A 10,553-nucleotide genomic window follows, 5' to 3' on the forward strand; every position below is an offset into this window, starting at 1 on the left:
AACTTGTCTCTCTCAGCCATGGCTCAGAGGGATGTGAGAATTCCCACCGATAATTCATAACTATAGGCACACCTTCCCATGAGTTCAAGGTTTGAAAGCACAACATCTGCATATTCTAAGAAATTCTTAACTGAAAAAATAACTTAGATACTCTTGGTTTAAGAGCTTCCTCGGAGCTTGTAAAAGCAAAAGCAAAAAGAATCATCTCTGGTGTGAAATGCTGTTAACCCAGGCCTCCTGATTCTCACAGGTAAACAAACATGAGCTTGCAATTCTGAATTACAGAACACACATGGAAATTTCAAACTGTACAAGGAAACAAGGAATCAGTCATGAATGAGAGCAAAAAAATGAACACATGTGCCCATGACTTATGATACTGAAATCATCATAATTATGACTTATAAAATAAGTCAGTTTGAAGTATATAAGGAAATAAGGCAGGGAATTGAAGTCATTGATAGTGATAATATACTATCAAAAAAAGATTAGAGCATCTTTACAAAAGAACCAAACAACTCAATATAAGGGAAAAAACCCCTCAAAAGATGGTGTTTAAATTGTAGATTAGACTCAGCTGAAGAAGAGAGGAGTGAACTAGAGGAAAGATTCAAAGACATTATCTAGAGTGTAGTCCTAAGAGAGAAGGAAGGCATGAGAGAGATTTAAAAATCATAGGTGGTAAAATAAGGTCTAAGATTTGTTGAGTCACAGGTCAAAAGAAGAAACTAGAGTGAGTGAGAGGCAACATTTAATAGTTTATACCTGAAAATAATCCAGAATTAATGAAAAACATGAGTTTTCATAACCAAAGAACAACAATCCCAAGCAGGACAAATAAAATGAAAACAACATGTAGATGCATTGTAATGAAACTTGGGAAGACAGACCATGAGAAGGTCTTAAAAGCAGCCACAGGGAAAAGACGTTACTTAGACAACGTGAGGATCACCCAGCTAGTACAGAGCTCACTTGCAACACTTGGAGCCAAAAGACAGTGGAATCGATGGACACATTCAGGGTGCTGAGGGAAAATAACTGTGGACCTTTGATTGTTCACCAGCTGAACCAGTGGTTCTCGAGCTTTAATGTGCATCAGAATCCCCTGGAGCACGAATTTCAACACAGCTCGTTGTCCCCACCTGAGGATTTCAGATTCAGTGGGTCTGGAGTGGGGCACAGGTTTGCATTTATAGCAAATTCTCACGTGATGCTGATGCTGCCAGATTAAGGACATCACTTTGTGAACCACTGAGCTATACTGTCAGTCCAAGAATGAAAATGAAATAAAGCTATTTTCAGACAAAAAATACTGAGAAAATTTACCAGCTATAGACCGTGACTAAAAGAACATTCAAAGCCAGTACCTTGGGAAAGAGTAAAGTGTCCAGAAGAGGAGGAATTTTGCAAGGCGAACTGGTGAAGAAATCACTAATTAAGTAAATCTAAACTAATAGTGAGTACATGAAATAATAAAGATAAAACAGAAATTAATGAAATAAAAAGATTATAATGGAGAGCATTAAGGAAAAAAAACTGGTGGTCAAATAGGAGCTTCCTCCCAGATGGTGCTCAGCAACTGCTAGAGATCCTGATTAGACCAGTAGATCCGAATCTTGGCTTCTGTATCTTTGCTGGCAGGAGGTAGAGAGGGAGCTTCAGGATTCTGTGTGGTACTTCACCTTTAATTAATTCAAATTCTCATCAACCTGCTGTCATCAGGTTGAATTTTGTCAGGCCCTTTGTTCTAATTTACTTTGTTGTCACAATATGCTCCAAACTCTTTCATTCTTCATCCCGTCTACTGCAATCCTAATGGCTCTGACCAATCTCTGCCACCCTGTACCATGTCCTCTTTGCTTTATTGCTTTCTAGCTGACATGCTATATATGTTATTTATGTTGTTTCTTGTCTTCTCCATAAAACTAAGCTCCCTAGGCACAGGGGTTTTTATCTGTTTTGTTACTGCTCTTAACTCTAGGATCAAGAGGAGTACTTTACATAAACTAGGCTCCCAGTAAATATTTTTAAATGAATAAGTGAATGAATAATACATCATGAAGACCCATAAAACGAGAAAGTTGGTTGATTTAAAATGATAAATCAAACTTCTCAAGATGGATCAACAAAAAAGGAGAGACGGTACAAATAATATGCAGAATGAAAAGAGGAATGCAACCACAGATGCAGCAGAGATTTAAAATTATAAGAACAACTTTTTGCCAGTAACTTGAAACAGATAAAATGCACAATTTCCTAGAAAAATATAACTTTTGAAAACTGATTTCAAATGAACTAGAAACTATAATCATTAAAGAAATTGGATCAGTAATTAAACTATGCTTGCTTCCTCACTACACGAGTGCACGTACACACAAATACGGTATACACACACACACACACACACACACATACAAAATGGGCTCATGATAGTTTTATATAGTAAGTTCTACCAAACTTTTCCAGGGGAGTGAGGTGAAAAACATTCTTCAACTTCTTTTCAAAGGTTAGTGAAACCTTGATATCCAGACTAATGAGAGAATGCAAAATTATGATCAAGCTTACTTATAAACTTGAAAATACATATAAAAATCTCCAAGAAATTTATCAAACCCAAGCCACAGATGTGAAATTCATGACACTGTAGATTCATCACAGAAAATGATTGATTTAACATTAGAAAGTCTATTAATACAATTTTTCACATCAACAGATGAAAGGATTAAAAAATATTCATCAAATAATAATATATGATTTACCACCTATTTTTGATTTTTTAAAAAAAAGCTCTTAGAAAATTGGGAATAGAAGGGAATGTCATTAAATTGACAAGAACGCTAGATTTACTAGAACCCTACATCACTCTTCATATTTAGTGGTGGCATGTAAGAAGCATTTTCTATAAAAGCAGAAATAACACAAGAATGTCGGCTATAATTTCTATTTTAATCTAGCTAGTGTAGTAAAAAAAAATTAAAATTACAAGACATGGAAATAAGGACACAAAACTGTTACATTTACATATATATTATGGTTATATATAGAATGCCCAAAAAAAGATAATGAATAAATAATAATGAAGTCTTTTATAAATTTGCTGGTTTTGTTATCATTATATTGAAAGTTATTGCAGTCTGTTTATCAGCAACAAACAGAAAATGCAGTCTTTAGAAATACACACACACACACACACACTCAAGGTATTTAGGAATCAATTTAAAAACCAAGCTAGAAGTTTAATTTTGATGGAGAAAATTACAAAACTTCAAAGATGTTAAAACCTAAGTAGAAATATACCTTCTTTATAAAATATAGAAAATTCAATATTATAAAGCTATCTCTTCTCTCCTAAATCAGTGTATAAATTCTGTGCAATTTTCAAACAAAGTTTATGAATCCTGACATGTTCTTTTCATATGAAAGAACAAAAGCCTAACATTAGCCAGGACAAGTTAAAAGAATAATGCATGAATGATTTATGAAGCTATAGTAATTAGTGTGATACTGATTCACGGGTAGACAGATAGAACAATGGATCATGATGTAGTGGTTAGAAAAAGACCCCATGGATTTTGTTTAATCTGAACTAGAAGAATATTAACAATGAGATTAAGCAAGCTTTTAGTTACACTTAATATTATGTTCTGTTTCCCAGAGCTTACAGATTGAAAACTACTGACATGAACTTTGTGTTTCTACTTTCTTTCTGTACCTCTCCAGGCCAGATGGAGACTATGTCTCTTCACTTAATGGCGGAAACATTAAAGGCATTGAAGGAAATTCAGTGGTACACTTACCAAAATTCTGCCATGAGTGTGGGACTAAATACCCTGTAGAATGGGCAAAGTTCTGCTGTGAATGTGGCGTTCGAAGAATGGTTCTGTGAACAGAATCCAAAAAGAAAAAGAGCTAAGTCCAGAATTTTATGACTGTTGCTGCTTGGACATCTAGAGCACTTCCTCTAGTGATTTTGTGCTAAAATCATTCATAATACTTTTTTCAACAGTTTTTGGAGCATAATCCTTTGGCTGTGTAATGTGTGTGTGTATATATGTGTGTGTACATATACTGTATATAATAAATACCTGACAACCTAAACTGTGCCACACAAGGAGATATTCACTTATCAGTCAGAAAATAATTTCAAGTGGAATCATTAACTTAGGTATTACTTTTCTGTTGTTGTTAAAGCACATTAAGCATACCTCCACAAACTCTCAAACACTAGTGCTTAGCCCTTTAAGCTTTAGGATGATCATTACTTTGAGCAAAAATTCAGAATAAACATTTTTATTATTGGTGCCTATTTTCAGATAGTATCATTTAGGATGGGATGCTTGGAATTTTGGAACTGAAGAGAATATTTTTAGTTACAGTTAGTTAGGTGAGGTCATTTTCCTGTAGAGCTCTTTAATAATTAATTTTATAAATATTTTTTAAAAAGAGAGGGGGAAAAAACCCCTATGGTCTCTGTTGCCCTTTACTCGGTGTATTATTGATTATATAATTTAGAGATCTTTACTCAGTTCTTTAAAATGTAATTATGCAATTTTTGTTTTCAGAGACACAAGGCTGAAAATACACATGTATCTTATTCTAGGTATAGCTGAATGATTTTTTAACTCAGTGTGTATTAGTTGAACATATATTCTTTCTACTGCTAATTGTCTTCAAATTTCACTTTTTTTCTTTCTTTTCCATAAACTCATGTCTGAACAGTAGTTTTAATTTGCTACTTCATTTTTGCAAAGTTTGCATATTAATTATTTAATAGAAGATGCAAAAAATTCCTTGCAAAATCTTGCATTTATATCTATGTACTTGATTTAGAAGAAATCGTATTAATGGATTTTAAAACAAACCATCTCACCTAATAGACAGTAACTTCAATAATTAATCATTAGTGCAGGGCATGCAGGTTTAAACGGATTTGAATTTTAGTCACTTGAAGTGTAGTTATATGTAGTTATGGGTAGGTTAAGAGAACATCTAATTTTTCCTACTCATATTTCCTTTCTAGTGTTTAGCACTGAATCACCATTCACATCACAATAAAAAGCCACTGAAAATGCATTGCTTTAATGGATAGCTGATTTATTATGTAATTAAACATTCACAAAAATGTAATTATACTTCCTCTTTAACTTTGACTAAAATACCGCTTTTAATCATTGTCACTTTCAGTGTAACATAGTATTTAGTAGTAGACATCTTTGATTGCTTGTGCAGCCATATTCAGTAATTCAGTAGTAGTAGGTCGAATCAAACCTAACAGAGCCTTGATCTTATTATAAAGGTACCAGCAAATCTTTTATAGGCAATTTCTAACTTCTTATTTATGATTCTGTTCAGTTGTAAGGATCAGTGTAGAAATTTGTGGCTTATAACTTTCTCTGAAATTTATTTATACATATACTTTATAATTTTATTCATTAGTTTTTTTGTTTTGGGGTTTTTTTTTGTTTGTTTTTTTCATTTGGGCAGGGGATAACTTAGTAGTAATGGGAATTATTTACCTTATAGTTTCTTTCTATTAATTTTTTTTCTGGTTGCCTTTATTCAATCATACTGGTCAAAAGGAAGGGTCAAAAGTCAAAAAAATTTATTGCAGCTTATTCCATCAACTAGAATAAGCTGTAATAAATTTAGAATAATGTACATATTAGGATTCCATTTCAATAGTTTGTTCTTCTAATTATTATAAATCATATGAAGAAGAACTTCAAACTCTTGTCTTGATCTAGAATTGAGCACTGTCTTCTTTCAAATATATTTTTAAACATCACATTTTTTGTCTGCCCAAGGAAGGGATAGGTGAATGAGCTTAAAGTGGCACATGTTTGTTTCTCACTGAATTTTACTGTGGCAAGTAAATGTTATAATGTACTACATGGAAATGGGTTGGTAAGAAATCATCTAATTCCAGAACCCAGAGATTATTATAAACAGTAAGTAGGTGAAATATATTTATGAAATGAAACATGATGCAATGTATTTAAATGCATTTTTATATTACTTGCATATATTATTCTCATGTTGATTTGTTGTGCAATAGTTCAGTTTTTAAGAAATTTTCCTTGATCTATGCATCATTTATTTTATTTTTATTTATTTTCACAAGTATTTTCCATTGTGGTAGGATAAAAAGATGATTGTAAGCATAAATTAAAAATGTAAAAATTGCTTATGTAATATTCTGAAAGTTATTAGCTTAGAAAAGTAAGATTATTATGGCTGCTGTTGTCTCTTGTTCACTGTTTTTTAATTACAAATAATGTCTTCATTTTTGAATCTATTCAATAAAGACATGAAGCAAAAAAATGCCAATTGGTATTCATTGATGTCTTATCTTTTATCCAGAAACAGGTAGAAAGATAAGAATGTACTGAAACATAAAGAAAATGTTCGAAGTCAGAATATAGACTTTTTAATGAGAAAAGAGTTTTCATTGGCAGTTTTTTTGTGCTGTCAGCTTTTAAAGGAATTATTACCATTTTATTGAATTGAAGTGTTTTATAACTTCAAAGCATTATAAATATGTTTCTTCACAAGATTTTTAAGGCATAGAAACATTCTCTTCATAGCCAATAAAATTTAGCAGTTGAAAACATTAGGGAAATCAAGGTTGATAGGAAACATTATGTATATTTCTAATTAGGTAATATACAGTTCAATGGCAGAAAGTATTTGTGATGAATACTTAGTGATTTAGATCATCATATTTAAAATTTTAAACAGGAGCTGTCTCTAGTGAAAATATCTGATTAGACATGTTTAATTTGCACTCAATTTTCCTTAGGCTAGAGGTGGACACTTTCTACCATGCGTAGAAGCTCAGGGAATGAAAAAATAATAGAATAGGTACATAGCTACAGAAAGTCAGCAGAACTCTTATGTCTTTATTAGCATTGCAGATATATGTATTTTTATATGCTAAGTATATTTTTGTGTTTTTAATGGTAAGTGTATTTTTAGTACTATGATAGGTTGATTTTTCCAGCTGACTATGTTATTGCGTAGAGCAGTGGAGAATCATTGAAACAAAGTTTATGGTAGCCACACTCATTTTTATTTTCATTTAGAAAATTTTTAGTTAAATATTATTGTCATGATAATTCATTATTTCTATACAATTTTGCTTTTATATGTGAATTGCTTTTTTGCCACTAGAGGGTGCTTTTGGATAATTTATATTGCCAGCCTCCAGTTACTACTTGAAGGCCTCTCAGCAATAAGTATGATTTTTTTTTTGATAATGTGAAATTACAGAGATTTATAAGATGTAGTTTTTTGCTGTTTATTTTGTCGTGATTTTAATATCCTATATGCTTTTTGTTTGTTTGTTTTTTTTAGGAAACCTAGTGTAGCTCATTTTGGGCACCAGCCTGGCAGTTTTTGATAGAAATATTTCATATTAACACCTCACATAATTTTGTTAGCAAAATTATGCATCTCAAACATATTACTTATGCACATTACCAAGTAATTCTTCTACTATTACTTTAACATTTCATCTTAATTGTATAACAGTTACAATCTCCTTTAAGATGGGGATTTTTTTTTCCTTCAGTCAGCTAGCCTTAACATTATATCTAACATACGCAAGTGACATCGATTTAGATAGGAGCTAAATAAGTGGTTAGACCAACTAATGTAAGATGCACAAAGCTAAAACTTTCCAAACGGTTAAAAAAATGCTTTACATGTTCTTAAATCTATGAAATGCTAAGAATCAAGAGATATAAGTAAAATGTGATTTAGTCCGTGTCCTGAAGTATTTGGAAAAGCTGTTATATAAACAGACAATTACAACTTAGGACAAAAAGAAGGATTTTTTAAAATTGAAGTATAGTTGATTTACAGTGTTGTGAAAGGATTCATCTTAATGGAACTTTTCCTTGTAAAAGTACCAATAAAATACTTTATTAAGTGTTGAAGCTTCTTATCACAAGTCATACAGTTCACCATTTCCTATTCTTTTTTTTTCCTTCCTTGTCCCAATGCTTAGGAGAAAACTTGGTAGAATATAAGTGAGAGCTGCACCACCTTTTAGTGGGGAAAAGGCAAGTGGCAGTGGAGAAGGATATGTGTGTGGTGGGGTTTGTCAGAGCTGTAAAATGTGAAGTACGTGGACTGTCCTGACGACTGAGGAAAATCAGTGTTGAGTAAAAGTTACTGACCATTCCAGCTGTTCAATCTTATCTCACGTAACTCTTCACTTTCACTTTCACTGTCCTTTTTTTTTTTCCTCTCTTTGCTCCGTTTCTATGCCTATTTTGAATCTGCAACAATAAGGCCGGGGATAGGAGGCTGCCAGTAGTGGTGAGTAGATTATACTTGACAATGAAATGCTGATTTTTCACTCATCAAATCAGTGATCTTAAATTATAATAAAACTGAAAACCGTCTGGGGCATTAAGATAAATGTCCTTACCTACTGATGGCGGAGATATAAATTGATACTTTTTGAAGAAGTTGACTAAATTTACTTTAAAAGCCTTTAAAATACACATACCTCATAACCCAGTAATTTTATTTCTAAGATGTATTTCTTCTTGAAGGAGTAATCTAAAGAAAAATATTTATGCAGAATACATTTAATAGTACTACTATTTGTAGCGATAAAAATTAATTTAGTAAGTTAATAAATCACTTTCAAATAATTTTTAATGGCATGATGAGGTTATGTTTTATTATTAGGACAAATAGCCTAAAATAGGGAATGTGTGTAAAATATGATTCCAGCTATATAAAAGATTGCACAAATAAAAAGGCTTGAAATATATTCCTCATCATATTTTCCTTGTTTCTACTAAGTATTTGTGATGTTACATATCTTTATATTTTTTGTATTGTCAATTTTTAAATGAATATGTAATACTTTTTTAATCTTTAAAAAATGAAGAGGGTTATGTTTTTCAGAATCACTTGTATGTGATAATCGTTTATTTAAAATCACTACCTCATCTTCATTTGTTTTCCGACATTCACAAATGTAGATGATAGCCCTTGTAATATAGTTAAGCTAGTTTGTTTCTGATAACCTCTGTTGCTGAAAGTGGTTTGTGTCAACTCTATGTATAATATTAATATGATAATTTTTCTTGAATTTTAGTCGTATTATATTCTCGTATAGCCCTCCCTCCCTTAACTGTTTATCACCTGTGATTTGAAGAGTCCAAGGAATACAAGTGAATTTTTAATTTATAGAGCATAAAGTAAAAATGAAACCTTGTCTATATATTTTAGAGGTTTATTCTTTTTTTTGTTTTTTGCCATTGTGTTGTTGAGCTGTGGGAGCAAAAAATATATGTGCGTGTATGTGTGTGTATGTGCGTGTATGTGTGTGTGTATGTGTGTGTGCGTGTATGTGTATGTACGTGTATATGTGTGTATATCTGTGTGTGTGCTTGTATATGTGCGTGTGTATGTGCGTGTGTGTGTATGCGTGTGTATGTGTGTGTATGTGTGTGTGCATATGTGTGTATGTGCCTGTTGGTGTATGTGCATGTGTGTATGTGTGTGTATGTGCGTGTCTGTGTGTGTGCATATGTGTGTGTGTATGTGCCTGTTGGTGTATGTGCGTGTGTGTGTATGTGTGTGTATGTGCGTGTCTCTGTGTGTGCACGTGTGTATGTGTGTATGTGCCTGTTGTGTGTGTGTGCGTGTGTATGTGCGTGTGTGTATGTGTGTGCATGTGCACGTGTGTATATGTGTGCGTGTGTGTATGTGTGTGTGTTTGTGTGTGTGTGCGTGTGTATGTGTGTGTACGTCTGTGTGTTTGTATATGTGTATGTGTGTGTGTTTGTATATGTGTGTGTGTGTATGTGTGTGTATATGTGGGTATATCTGTGTGTATATGTGTGTGTATATGTGTGTATATCTGTGTGTGTATGTGTGTGTATATGTGTGTATGTGTGCATGTATGTATATGGGTGTGTGTATATGTGTGTGTGTGCGTGTGTGTATATGTGTGTGTGTGTATTTGAAACATTCACATCTATTTTCACATACCTACTATACTTTAAAACTTTAAAGATATTTTTAGTTATCTTTTCTTCTCCTTGTTATTTTAATTAAGAAGAATACTTGAAAAACCAGAACGTTTTAAAAATAGCTTTCCATTTTTACTAATTTCCCAAACTTAAGAGTCCTTATAGGGAAAACTCATATGTACCTCACAAGAAACATCAGAAATTCTTTATTTTGAACACTTATTCTTCAAGGGTGATTCCCTTTGGAAACATGCTATTCTAACTGTTAAATTGAAAATTTAAAACAATAGGTTTGTTTTTCAATTTATTTCTTACTATAGACAAAATCAAAACACCATTTGAATGCGCAACACGTCTGCTAGATCACCTCTGTATCCTTCGTGAGGCACTGTATTCTCATGGTCTTTGCTTTTGATAAACAGTGTTATGATTCTCCCTCAAGTATTTCTAGAAAGATTGTTTCTCAGTGATGCCATTACCAGAAAGCTGATATGAGGAGGAGGGGCACTTATCACTCACTGCCTTAGATATTTTACTATAATTTAAGTAGAAAACTTT

At 32.5% G+C, this 10,553-nt stretch overlaps 1 protein-coding gene across 9 annotated transcripts in view; it reads left to right on the forward strand.

The window, feature by feature from the left end:
- The window catches only part of ZC2HC1A (zinc finger C2HC-type containing 1A), an 83,906-nt gene that overhangs the window by 54,544 nt on the left and 18,809 nt on the right, over positions 1–10,553 (forward strand). For 3 of the 9 annotated variants that reach the window (XM_082432860.1, XM_082432864.1, XM_082432861.1), the window contains one exon: positions 3,721–6,327. The exons of 3 other annotated variants lie outside the window; for them this stretch is intronic. In XM_082432860.1, the coding sequence (XP_082288986.1) occupies positions 3,721–3,886 (166 nt within the window). In that variant the 3' untranslated portion in view covers positions 3,887–6,327. 3 more of the 9 variants (XM_082432866.1, XM_082432865.1, XM_082432863.1) reach the window with 3 other exon arrangements.

The sequence above is a fragment of the Balaenoptera physalus genome (assembly GCF_965194825.1).
Source record: "Balaenoptera physalus genome assembly, chromosome: 17".
NCBI classification, from domain to species: Eukaryota; Metazoa; Chordata; class Mammalia; order Artiodactyla; family Balaenopteridae; genus Balaenoptera; species Balaenoptera physalus.